The sequence below is a fragment of the Mycteria americana genome, chromosome 1 (genome assembly GCF_035582795.1).
Source record: "Mycteria americana isolate JAX WOST 10 ecotype Jacksonville Zoo and Gardens chromosome 1, USCA_MyAme_1.0, whole genome shotgun sequence".
In the NCBI taxonomy this organism is placed as follows: Eukaryota; Metazoa; Chordata; class Aves; order Ciconiiformes; family Ciconiidae; genus Mycteria; species Mycteria americana.
The window spans coordinates 25,764,824-25,778,844 of NC_134365.1; the positions used below are offsets into that span (position 1 = coordinate 25,764,824).

The following is a 14,021-nucleotide window of genomic DNA, read 5'->3' on the forward strand; positions in this document are numbered from 1 at the left end:
ATTTACATTGCAGAACATACCTGGAAGGAAGTCTTTGATTTGAAATATTAAGTATAATCAAGAAATGAGTGACATTTATTCAAAAACTACCTGTCGTGGTTTAACCCAGCTGGCAACTAAGCCCCACACAGCTGCTTGCTTACTCCCCCCCACCGGTGGGATGGGGGAGGGAATCGGAAGAGTAAAAGTGAGAAAACTCGTGGGTTGAGATAAAGACAGTCTAATAGGGAAAGCAAAAGCCACACATGCAAGCAGAGCAAAACAAGGAATTCATTCACTCCTTCCCATGGGCAGGCAGGTGTTCAGCCATCTCCAGGAACGCAGGGCTCCATCACACGTAACGGTGACTTGGGAAGACAAACGCCATCACTCTGAACATCCCCCCCTTCCTTCTTCTTCCCCCAGCTTTATATGCTGAGCATGATGCCATATGGTATGGAATAGCCCTTTGGTCAGCTGGGGTCAGCTGTCCCAGCCGTGTCCCCTCCCAACTTCTTGTGCCCCCCCAGCCTGCTCGCTGGTGGGGTGGGGTGAGAGGCAGAAAAGGCCTTGACTCTGTGTAGGCACTGCTCAGCAATAACTAAAACATCCCCATGTTATCAACACTGTTTTCAGCACAAATCCAAAACATAGCCTCATACTAGCTACTGTGAAGAAAATTAACTCTATCCCAGCCAAACCCAGCACATTACCATTAGAGGTTGACAGGAATAAACAGTGGGAAAGACAAGTCAAGGATTGTGGAAATATACTGAAAAGGGAGGAGGAGACAAAACACCTAAAGATGTGTTCTGTTTTAAGATGACTTAATGCCTAAACATCATTAAGTCTGCTTTGCTAATTTGTTAACCTGTACCCAAAAATTGTTAGCACTACAGTAAGAAAGACACAAAATGAGGCAAAACAAATACTGAAATTCTCACTGAAGGAAATCCTTTTTTGACCTCATTTGCAGGGCTTTATTTTGGCTGACCAAAATGTATATCTAAAATTCACTGGTCTGAATCCTTTTATCATTAGAAAAGATTTTACTATTGGAAAACATTAGAATATGAGGCTACCATTCTCAGTGAGTAATAATAAGAAAAACATAATCTCAGCAAAGTAAAAAATCCTTTTTCCAATTGGGGATATCCCAGCAAGATTTTATAGACAGGATTAAGGGAGGTTACAGTTGCCTGAGCATTGTAGTCTCATTGAACTGATATGTTGGATCATTCAGTAGACAAAAATGAAAAACAAAGCTATGAATGCTATCGCTTTTTAATTTACATAATTTTAGAAGTATCGAGACAGAGTAGGTATGGTTTAAGTTGTAGCTGATAAAATTTAAGATAACATAAAATGCTTTTTCAAGCTATTTATAATATAATAGGAAAAATTACGGAGTATCTGGAGGCATTTTTATTCCCATACATCTCTAGAAACGTTAATATCGGACATTTTATCCTTATCTTAATCCAATATTAAAACAAGATATAATATACAGAGTGCTACTTCCCAGCTCCAGTAGCTGGCATGGCTACATGAGAAATAGTACCTCTTTCCAGGAAGATGACAATTAAGCTCATCAGAGACCATTAAATATCCTTCATAGTTGAGAAAGTGGAAGTGATGCTTTTTGCCTTTTGTATTTTTTCTGTATTTAGGCCTGAGCTGCTGGTGGGCTGATACTGCTGTACTATGTATATGCTCCATGGTAGACTACTGAAGAGGCCTTCTGCTTTCATTGGTACTTCATGTATGGGAGTCTTCTGCTAACATAATTTAATGCAAGTTGTGTACATTTACGTCTCAAAGTAAATTCTGAACTTAGTTATTATAATTCTGATCATTTTCTCTTCCTCTTTTTTCTTTTTCTTTTTTTTTTGCTTTTTAAGATACTGTTTCCCTTTTGGACGTCCTGAAGGAGCTTTAAAAGCCACACTTTCATTACTTGAAAGGGTAAGTTTGAGAACATGTTTTAAATTCTGCTTGAGTACTAAGCCTGCATTTTTCTTTTGCATTCAGGCTACTGAAAGCAGACTCATGTCTGCTCAAGTATTTTGCTACTGGTTTTAATTGTTCACTGGGAGGTTTTTTGCTCAACGTCTTCCACACAGGCAAACAGCTCTTTTCTGTAGAACTTATTTATTGGACTTTCACTTCAAGCCACTGTAGTGACTCTCTGTTTCTTTATAATTTAACGATTACCCAGCATTACCTCTAAAGTAGTAAAAGTCTACTCTACAGCCCCCCTTTTCTGCTTTCTATGTCTTCTATGCTGCTGATGTCTATACTGATATGTAACATTTAAAAGCTTCTATATAATCCAAATAATCTTCCATAAATCCATCATCTCAGTCAATTTAAGAAGAAAAAGCTATATGCAGCAAAACTGACATGGGCAGCTATAAATGTAAACTCCTGCCCAGCAAATCCTCTTGTATTGACTGGAAGGGAGAAGACCTCATAATGGTAAAAGCATCTCAGTCATCTCTGAGGAAAGAGAACTTTAAATTCCAGCAGAGATTCCAGAGGAATTGTAGCAGCAGCAGCCCAATGAAGGTATGAATTGAAAAAAAAGCTTAAATCCCAGTCTGTGTAGCTTAGCCAAAATCTGAGAGGTCTGGTCCCAGGGAGCGTCAGTTGTTCTGCACTGCAGAACACTCCATGGATAGAGATTCTGTCTTAGAAAACCTCTGCCATGTTCAAAAACACATAGAGAGTCTGGGTATATATGTTTTCTTTCACTTACAATCTCAGTGACTGTAGTGCGGTGTAGATTCCTTTGTGTTACATGAAACAGCCATTTCCTTTCACTGTTCCTGCTGTTACAAGTGGTAACGGTACTCTCTCTGGTGCTCAAGCAACACCGTTGTCAGTCTTGACTGGGAATAAATGTGTGTGCCTATACTTGTGGATGCAGAATGGGTTAGAAACATTTTATTTTACCTGTCTTTGAAAATTTTGAAAAAAAATTAGTTCCAGAATAAAAGTTTTTGAATACTGTATTTTCATTTGTTGATAACCCAGAAGTTATTAATTAGCAAGAAGCAAGTTAACAAAGGTAGATATGTCATATGTGTGTGCAAGTAATGGAAGAAGTCTGCTTTGCAACACCTTCCTAATAGCTCCTCTGTTGCTGAACCTGTTTCTTTTCTACCATATCCTTCCTCAGACCATATTTCTTGCTCCCTCCCTTTAACAGTAATTTTTAGATATGTTTTATAAGCTTGTCTGGGGATATATTGGAGAAGCATTTTTGAAAGGTTGTGAGTTATCTGATAAATAATAAAATTTACATTAAAATGTGGTAAAAACATATTGAGTTTTGTTTACACCTACCTGTTGAAAGTTAATGGACTATAGAATTAAAGTAAAAATGCAAATGAATTATTAACAGTATTTGTTCAATTTTTTATAGTAATCCAGAGTATGTAATGTTGCATTCATATAAAGAGGTGTATATTCTCAGTGTACCTCACTTGCAACAGGTGGTCCATTTTATCAAAGTCCTATATTTTTAAAATGAATAGGTTTTAAAAACTGACAAGTTTTGAAAAGCTTCATATGATCTGTTCTTCTACTTGTGCATAATAAAATATTCCATCAGAAGTTCAATGTTTTCCCTGCCTCCTGTAGATGACTGTTTTTCAGAGCAAGGACATGCTGAATTTGAATAACTTTATGAAGGAAGAAAAGCAAGTCGGTATTAGCTAGCTATGATGGTGGTGGTCACAGTTTCGCCTTTACACTGTTGAAGAGTCAATGGTTATGCAATGGTGGAAGCTGTTCCACAGGCAAGAACCAAGCAAATTTCCACATCCACATCTTTAGTGGGCACTATGATCCAGCCCATCCACGGAATGCTCTTGTTATACTGGTCCTGGCATCACCCAAACGAAGACTGAGTGGCATGCTGCAAGATGCCAAACACTAGGGGTATCGTATAGAAATACCATATAGGCAGTCAAACCAGGGTTGAACAGAAACCTTCAAAGACAAATACCTAGTTCCACCAGCTGAAATAGTTCTTTTTTGATTTCTGCCTTTAATCATTATCAGATCTGCAGTAACTTTAGGATACTTTCATCCTTTTCCCTTGGGTTTTGGGTAACGAGTGTAACCAAGAGCTATAATTGTCTCTGACACAGGTTTTAATGAAAGATATTGCCACTCCCATACCAGCAGAAGAGGTGAAGAAAGTGGTTAGAAAATGTCTGGAGAAGGCTGCCTTGATCAATTACACTCGACTTACAGAATATGCCAAAATAGAAGGTTAGTACAGCAATCAACTGCCAAAGTGGCTGTAAAAGCCAACAATGCCTATTAACTGAATATTCTGTGAGCAGCCTTTTTCCTTTCCTGAACAAACCCCTACCACAGCAAGGGGAAATGTCTCATTAAAATCTCAGCTGGTGAACTATGGAGCTTTTTCCTATTCATTGCTTTAATATGCCTCCTGGGACCCTGTTTGAATGGAAGACTAGGACTTCTTAATTTAAGTTGCCCTTTGTTCTTACTTTTGAGTTCTCCATAAATCTAAAAGGTTGTTTATGGGTTATTTTTTATTTCTCTAACTATTTTTAGTAATTAAACTACTGACAGGAAATCCTTTCATTATCAGCAGCAACAGTACCTGGAAACTTGAAAACTCTGGGTATAGATGCCTTTCTGATGTATGTATAAGGCAGACAGATAGATAAGTGTTATTTATTTTTGCTATTGTGTTGTCAGAGGTATAATAATAATCTGATGATTGAAACCTTAATTACATCCTCATTTCCTGAATGAACTAACAGGACAAAATACTAGATCTGATGGTAAACAGCATTTTTTCTGGAATTTATGTATTTCTAGAACATATACCATGAAATTAACTAAGATTTTGCTCAAAAAAATTGGCTAGGATACACATGTCATTTTAATATTTGTAAACCCCATGTAGAACAAAAAGGAAGTCGTAATAATCCAATGCCTTGTCCAGACTCATCTGTTCTTCTCCATAAAGTGCAGAAAGCTTGAGATATACCTGTACAGATATATTCAGGAGTAGAAAACAGCGTGTGTGCATCTATATAACTGTTCTTTTGGAGGCAGAGTCAATTAACGGGAAAATACATGAAGGATGAATTCTGCTTTAAAAAAATCCCATTTTTATGCATATTATAATATTATAATATTGCATTTTATGCAATATTATAAAGCCACCTTTTTTCCTTTTTCCATTTCTGCTCAAATTCTCTGAAAAACAAGAGTTAACCAATCTCACAAGTGATTAACAAAAAACCCATCTCATCACTATAGCAACCAGTATTATATCATGGGAGTAACAACATGAAACCATCTTAGTAACCAATTTATCATAATTAATTATGATATCATGTTGTGTTAAAGAAAGAAGGATGAATATTAAATCTATTCTGGAAAACAAAAAAGCAAAAATAACTGTTTTCCTTAGTTTTTATCTTTCTATATTCATAAAGGGGACTATTAGTGTTCAGTATTTCAGTCTTTTAGCAAACCTGTTGAGATAATGGGTATAAAAATAGAAACATTTTTAAAAGATGACAAAAGCATGCAAAAGATACCTAAACTCACTGACACTAAATTGGATTGGAAAAGTTTTTTACAGTGATGTAAATACACCTTTGCCCAGGATTTTTAACTATATCCTAGAGAGTTGTGACAGTTCCACTGCAAGTAGCAAATTTTGCACTTTAAAATACGCACGCTGTTAACACTGCAGTAAGCTGAAACAGCACATAAAACTGCCATCCATCCCATGGCATATTTTGACTTGCAAATTTCATTTTGGATTTATTATCTTTTGATTGAACCACTACTAGATTTCTGTAAGTAGTTTTACACTTATGTAATTGTAAGCCCAAAGCACAATAGATAATTGCATAGAGAAGTCTAGTACCTCAACGAGAAATAGGTTGAGTACTTTTCTGAGGATAAAGTAAGTACTATTTGAAAGTGAAGGGCTCCAGCATCAGAACATCAGAAAATTAAACACATTGGTTTTCAGTAACAATGAGACCTGTATTGGTCTCTTTCTATACTCTGGTCATTACAAATGTCCTACATTGTTAGCAAGATAAATGTAATAGTTTTCAGCAGTAGGTTCCATTCTGCTTCTTTAGGTTTATGGGAGCATTATTGTATCCGTGCACTGAAATTATGTTCTTGTCTTGAAAGTCATTCATGTTAGTGTTTGCATTAATTGCTCACTCCTCAAATTGCATACAGAAATCATATAGTCATTATCTTTATAACATTACTGATGTCCTCAAATGTAGCTGTCATACATTTTTGGGATTTTGTCCTATTCTTTGAATATTTCTTCAGTGAACAACATCATATCAGTCAGTCAAAATGCAACTACTGCATGATAACATCAGCTATAGGCCAATAGTAACTACCTAAAAAGTAGAGATGCAGAGAGGGCTCTAACAAAAATAATATTCTTACATTCTTATATTCTTTTACTATTATTCACGTTTCTAAATTCCCAAGCACAGTATGGATGCAGACTCAGCCAGTGAGCTTGAAATAGAGACTATATAGAACTAGTAAATAAAAATGTACTACCTAAACACATACACCATTTGTCTCTCAGCTGACAAAACCCATCACTTGGATGAGCTGACTGTCAGGACTCTCACTGCTATGCTCAAGATTTTAACTCCTTACCTGGTATTTAGTCTACTCTAATGAAATTAAAATAGTTACATTTCTGTAATGATGTTTTTCTTCTCTCTTTTTTTTTGTTTTATATTTAGCAACAGCAGAAAAGGACTCAGGTGATTACTATTTGTGTGCATGTCTGCATGTAGTACAGATGTAGTGTGTTGTGTCTGTTGTTTTATTATTTTTGTTGATTTCAACAATACCAAGATATTGACCAGAACAGGTGTGAACATTAAAATTAATATTGATGTAGTATAGTCCACGCATTCTTCATTTACACTGATACTTAACTGTGATGTGCATATTTATTAGCAATTTAAATAGTTTTATCATTTGGAATATGATGCAATTGTAGTTTCTGCGAAAGAGATGTAACTAAGTGATGCAGAAAAGTTTGGCTGTTAAATTCAAAATCAGTTTGTGTATTTAGAGAAATGTAATTTCATAGTCATCAGCAAAAATGGTATCCATTTTTTAATGGGACCACTGGATTTATTGATTAAGATCTTGATAGGAGAACTAGTTTCATAAAGCTGGTTTTACATTTCTCCTAGATGGCTTTATTTAGTGATACATTTATGTTTCTAGTTACAGCAGAGTTTTGGGAGGATGGTAGTTCTTTGTGTTCCTAATTGCATGAAGCTGATATGTTGTGTGTTCTCCAATAGTGCAGAGAGGTTTTTTGAGTACTTATATCCAAATATTTAACGGAGTGATCATAAAAAGAGCATAGTGAAGTAGTATTTGGGGCTGAGTAGTATTGGCTGCATAGAAGTATAAGGGATTGTGCATATATATACTTTGACTTACCTTTTTTAAAGACGTACACACAGACCCAATGGAAGCCTGATCATGATGCTTTGTGGGGTTTCCACAAATATAAACCACAGTTATGGGAAGGGGCACTGAGTTGGTAGCTTTCTCAGGATGGAATCATTTTCCATCTGGAAAGACAGACTGGGGTGATGACTTTAAAGGTTGCAGGAAAGTAGTTCAAAATGGAGCTCCTTGCCAATGAGGGGCTTGAAGGGAGAAAGATGGTCCATTTTTGGAGGAACAGCTGCTTTAGCCAGTAAACAAGCGAATTATAAAAAATACTTTTTTTAAAGTCAGTGTTCATAACAGAAGATTCAAAAACTTCCATTGGTTCCCAAGACTTCCACTGGTTTTCATGTGAAAGCTTTAAATGCCCTGGAAATAGAAGAGCTGTTTGGAATTGTTTAAAAAGAGAGCAGACAATGTGGTGGTGGTATGGGCATTCATGCGACAGCCTGTTAGAATGAGTTGATACAAGCTCACATTGATCAGGTAATCTCCCGACCCCCTCTGATCAACAGGGAGAGGTTCGTTAAGCAGGTGATTCAGAGCACTTGGAGGCTCCATCTACAATTTCTCTGTGAAAGGACCCATCTCATGCCATCAAATACAAATACACCCTAAGAAAGTTTCCCTGCTAGGTAAGATACCTAAAATTAGATAGCACAAACATTCCATTTAATATTTTTATGCCTGTAGGTATTGAAGGAAATATCTCTTTGAATTAGAAATTTAGAAGAATGTCGAAATTAATTTGTGAAACAAGAAAACTAATTTTAGAGTTTGTGTCCTTTGACCTTTGTGCTCTAAAACCTCAGCTGTACACTTTTATATAATGTGCATCACCTCAAGTACAAATCTTCTTTGTGCCACATGCTTGCTGTTCTTATTTTTTCTCAGGCTCATGTCAGAAATATAGACCATTAAGCACAGATGACGTAGAGTTACAAGCACAGAAAAAAAAAAAAAGACTGTACTTGATTTCAGTCATTTTACATTAGGTTTATGCACGCCTTGAAAGAAACTATTGCCATGTTCTTAAGATAGGATAGTAAAGCTGTCCCTTAAGTGACCTGGCAAATAACTATATTAGAGAATGGATGAGAGGAAAGCCTATGACATACAGCAAGTAAATGGAAATTCACTGTGTGAGTTAGGTGAAGCTAGAGGTTTATCGTCTGTGTTTATAATTTAATAGCTTAATTAAATTCTGCTTCTGACTAAAAATGCAGTTGAAAATTAATCGGACAACTCAGAAAAATTACTTTTATTGAAAGGAGTGAATAGACTGTGTTCCACCAGGATTTTGCATCCTGTTGAACCCATTTCTCTGATGCAAAAGATGAAGCAGCTGAAAGGAATCCACATAAAATTGTATTTCAGCCTGGCTAACAGGGCCGAATCCTGCTCCTGTTGGTGTCTCTAGCTAAACTCCTACAGATTCATCGTGAACTTGATGTACAGTATGCTTAGCCCTAATACCATATATTGCATTGTCATGGAAAACAAGGAGAAACTATTTTTTGATAACTATTATTTACCCTTTAACTTGTGCACTAGATACTGTATAGAGAATCTTGAATTGCAGGAGTGTCCTTGTTAAGTAATACAGAGGTGAACATGCAAATTCTTTTTGTTGCGAGAATCCTTTCTCAGCAGTGTGGTTGCCAGGTTCCCAGGTCTATTCCCCAAGTGCTCTCATTTTCACAGTCTCAATTGAACGAGGCTCTGAATGCTTTCCCAGAAGACGGTGGTTACTTTCTTAATGGCAGACACAGTGGTATAAGCAGCACTTGCATCAACAGGATTTGTTTTCAGTCAGGATGACATTTTATTTAGCACTCCCATGTCGTTGTACTATTATGAATATAGAACAGCTTTTTTCAATAAAAATTACATTTGCAATGACAATTATACAGGGTTCAGCATGTCATTGCTTACGACATGTACAGCTGAAATTCTCATGGAGTAGCTAATCTGTTCAGTCAGTATAATTGCCATTATGGGGAGAACAGCAGTAAACCTACTATTATAATTTTGAACTATGTCTAAGAACTCTCATATAATGCCCTTGTAGTTTGCAGTAAGGGTTTATAATTGAGATGATCACAGCATCAATATGTGAAAATCTCTTTTTCAGTATAAATCATTTTCATTTCAGCACATGCTGCCTTTGAGACTTCGCTACCTGAAAGTACTTTTTAGATCATTTTGTGTATGGCATATTTTCCTGTCTTATTTGATATTTAACTTGAGTTAACTCTTCCTATATATAATGTTAAACACAACTGGACCTGCTAGATGCTGAGTCCAGAGACAAATAACATTCTTCAGATGCGTTTTGTATGGCTTCCAATGAACAGCTTATAGAAATTTGCATGCCTCCCTCACCTTTTTTCTCTCCTTCAAAAAAGATGGCCTTATTATCCAGAGTTCGTATTTTTTACTTATATTTTATACAAACCCATTAACAGACACAGAGAGTAATAAAATACTTTATTTATTCCTTCTCAGAAATTAATGGTTTTTTCCATTTAAATTTATTTGAAATCTGAATGGCTGAGGAGTAATGGACTCTGCCAGTGCTGCTGTCATTGCCTAAGAGAAGTGGTAGAAACTTAGATGTAAATACATTTTTCAGCACAAAGGCATTACCTTGCTGTGGAGGAAAAAAGGGACTGGGTTAGGGATTAAAGTGGTAAATGGCTGTGAAGCGAACAGGGCAGTATCTGTCATTGTCCGTAGATATTAATTTCTGAAGCAATAGACAGATTGTAAAGATTTGAATTATTAGGTAGTTATCTTTTAACTCATTATTTTTAAAAGTCGGTAGTAACTGAATATATTGGGCTCCTTCTGCCAATCAGTTTTAATAAAAGGAATGAGAATAAATTCGATTAAAATCAGAGCATATAGTTACTGTGTAGTGTGCAATTGCTCAAAGACAAATCACAGTTGTCATCCCAATATTTCTTTCTATCAGACAGACTGCCAAAGGCTGAATAACTGTTAACTCCATACAATAGAAGGTCAGGAGCAACTCAACAGTTTGCTGTTTTTTAAAGGACATCGATCGTTAACATACTCATTACATACAAGTTTCTGAAGGAAGGGTAGTATGTAAATGCCCTCAAGGCTCAGAAGGATCTATCTGACTTAAAAAGAAGAACACTACAAACATTATTGAAACTGAGAACGCAAGTGGAGAGAGTCATTGTACCTGTAGAGGACTTATTAAAGCTCTCCATGCATGTTCATTTCACTGAACAAAAACGAATGAGTTGCGTAGCAGCATAGCACCTTCTTGGTCTCCGTTGTGCAACTAAACAGAAAGAAAAGGATATGGGCAAATATCCCTGATTTCAATTTTGGAGCAGGGGTCTGGAAAAGAACCCCTGGATTGTTAGGTCCACGTCCTGATAACTGCTTCGAAAATGTGCCCGCATCCTCTCTTAACAGCTGGGCTGAGTCAGTCTTTGTCACTGCTCTTCCCCTTTTCTGCCCCCTGCTTCCCCCACGTGAAGGCCATTTCAAGTCCTGTTTGCTTTATAGGTGTAGGAATCACCTTACAGTCAAATTAGTTCCTAGTTTTTAGCATGCTGACTTTGTCCTGTATCCCTAAGGGAGGGATAGGTCCCTCCTTCATTAGCATTCCATCATCTCCAATTCCTCCTTACCCTATGATGCATTTTTAGACAATTGTTTTATACTACCTAGGCTTTCATCACCTTGTCTCAGAGTTTTAGCATCCTATTCATTTATATCATCTGAGGAGCCTTTTCTATTAAACTTTGAATTCCGCCTTCTTGAACACTAGTGGCCAGAACTGTGCTGTTATCCCCATGAGATGCCTTACACAGTACTAGTAGTACTATTATACCAGAAATGCTTCATCTAATATACTCAAGGAACACTTGTCTTTTCATGTCTATATCATGCTTGTGGCATACAACCATTCTGTGAAAAGTTAATTCAACCCAGTCTTCAGAGTTTTGATCATTTCCAGCTGACGAGTTCCCGGTTTATAGCAAATGTTTATTGCTGTTCATGTGTCAAAATATATTGCCCTCCCTCTTAAAATATTAGATTTTGTTTCTCTCTCTCATTCTTTGGAATTATCTAATTCTTGTTACTGCATTTTGACCCTGCTGTCTATTGCCAGTGTTTTACAACATTGTCATCAGTGCACTCCTAATATTTATTCTGAAGTCATTGGTGAAAATATTAAGGAAGCTCAGCCCTAAGATGGGTCTTCAAGGATTCCTCAAGAAACCTTTCTTTGCTCTTTCTCAATTCTACCCATTGCCTTTCTCTTGAAAGGCTTCTTTATCCAACATATAGTTCCTTTTTTAATCCTCATTTTGTTCAGGTTAACTGGTAGTTTTCCCATGAGGCACAGTTTCAAACACTTTAGTAAAGTCAGAATAGATGAGATCTACTGAATTTCTTTTCTAATAAAATATTCTATCAAGAAAGCTACTGCACAAGTCTAGTGCGACCTACCTTTGCAAATGTGTTACATTTTATTCTGGTTTTTGTTCATTTTATGTCCTCAATTAGTCATTTCTTCAAAATTTGTTTTAAAATTAACAATTGTCAACATCACTTTTCCCTCCTCCTTACCTGTGTTGCCAAAACTAGAATACAAAGAATCATAAATTAGCTGCCATTGATCAGTAATTAAAAATTGAGATTCCCTTTTATCTCTGCCTTTTTTATTTTGCTTTTACCTCTTCAAATTGGTTGTTTCATTTTTCTCCAGCTTCACATGAGCCAAAAGATTCCCTTTTTTAAAAAAAAAATCTGTGATTGTCCCATGAAGGTAATTCCATTGAATACTATGATAAATTTTAAAAAATTGAAAACATTGTAGTGTGACCCACTTTATAAAATGATGGGTTATAGACTAGGAGAAGTAAACTCTAACTTTCTACATATCTCATATCTCTGTACATAAGTGATAATGGTAATTAATTTTTAAATTTTTTTTGTCCCTAGAATTTAAAATGGTGTGGAATTCTTACAAAGCAATTACGGAAAGACTGGTTTCAACTTCATAATTAAAGCTAAATTCCATTCTTTATATAAGGCTAGAATTTTTTTTTAATCAGAAGAATATAGGATGTCGTTCCAGATGTCCACTGCCTACTTTTTCAGGCAGAATTAATTCTGTGAGAATTTGCAAGAAAATCCACCAAGTCAAATTGAAATTATCTGTGGGTGGATTATCCCAGTTGTGGATTAACTCTGGAGAGTCAGTTCAGGTCTAGTAACATATTAGCTCCAGTTTATTGATGTTTGTACTGCTTTTGATACAAGTTTAGAAGCAATCTTACAGGTTTCACACATCAAGAAGTCCAAATTAATGGGCCCTGCTGGAGCAGAGTTGGCTCCATACAGCTCAACTTATGATGTATTTAATATTATCAAATTATAATTTGATAATGATAATGATAATTTGATCATTGATCAAATTTGATCATCAAATGATAATTTATGGCCTGTTTTACTGCAGGGCTTCCCTGTCATCCCCTCTGCATCAATACGAGTTCACTCCCAGGCTCCTATTTGGAGTGAATCAGTGTGATTCCTTGGCAAGAGAGCTGGTATAGAATAAACGGTAGCTCGTTTAGGCTCCATGCACTACAATTGGATTTGGAAAGAAGCACATAAGATTTACGTCCCCCTGCACAATATCCAAACAGGCAATATTCCTTCAGAAACTCCAAAACTTGCTCAGGCCGTGTGCTGCTGCGTGTGCAGCGCATCCTGGAAGGAGTTTGAGAGCCAGTAGTCATCACGTTACCTGCCCTCCTGCGGGTCTAATTCTGGCACATGCATAGAAACGAATTAGTTGATGGTCAGACACCTCCATTTGTAGACAACTTGCACTTTCTCCAGGCTTGAACGCTGGTAGCGTTGATGTTACAGAGCACAGCAGGTGAGTGCTGCCAGCGACCAGTGCAACAGTGCTGATGAAAATTAAAAAGAAATGCCAGTTGTCTTATATGAAGGATCAAAATGCAAACTGGATGTTCTGTTGCAGTTTGGCATAAATGACCATCTCCTAAGCTGCAGTACCACCGCAGAAGTCTCCAGCCCCATCTAGCGGGCTGGATGAGGAGGTACCTGTAGGCCCACCAGGACTGTGAAGTTGGGGTCTCTCTCAGGGTCCTTGGCCGTGGAGGGACGTGATGATCCAAGGGAGCAGCCGTTCTCAAGTGTCACACGACTGCTTGCCTTTTTTCCAGTATCCCTGCCATTGGGCTGTGGGAGGTCCTCTGGCCTGGAGACAGGTTGGCTCTCCTGAGTGTCTTGGTCTGGATGTGCTTGTTTGAAGACAAGGAGGAAGGATGAAATACTGGATAGGGAAAAACAGTAAGGGATATATGCTGTGCCACAGGGGCAAGGCTGGCAGGCCAGAGACAGGGACCTCCCAGCTGCACTGTACTCGTACCTGAGGAGGAGAATCATCTCTTTAATCAGCAGATTCCTGTGCTCAGCAAATGCCAATGATAAATTAAATA

At 37.1% G+C, this 14,021-nt stretch overlaps 1 protein-coding gene across 9 annotated transcripts in view; it reads left to right on the forward strand.

Annotated features, from left to right (window-relative positions):
- The window catches only part of CADPS2 (calcium dependent secretion activator 2), a 321,285-nt gene that overhangs the window by 235,514 nt on the left and 71,750 nt on the right, over window positions 1-14,021 (forward strand). For 5 of the 9 annotated variants that reach the window (XM_075491545.1, XM_075491547.1, XM_075491553.1 and 2 more), the window contains 3 exons: window positions 1,881-1,944; window positions 4,137-4,260; window positions 6,771-6,791. In XM_075491545.1, the coding sequence (XP_075347660.1) occupies window positions 1,881-1,944; window positions 4,137-4,260; window positions 6,771-6,791 (209 nt within the window). The remainder of the gene's footprint in view (window positions 1-1,880; window positions 1,945-4,136; window positions 4,261-6,770; window positions 6,792-14,021) is intronic. The other 4 variants (XM_075491548.1, XM_075491549.1, XM_075491551.1 and 1 more) reach the window with 1 other exon arrangement.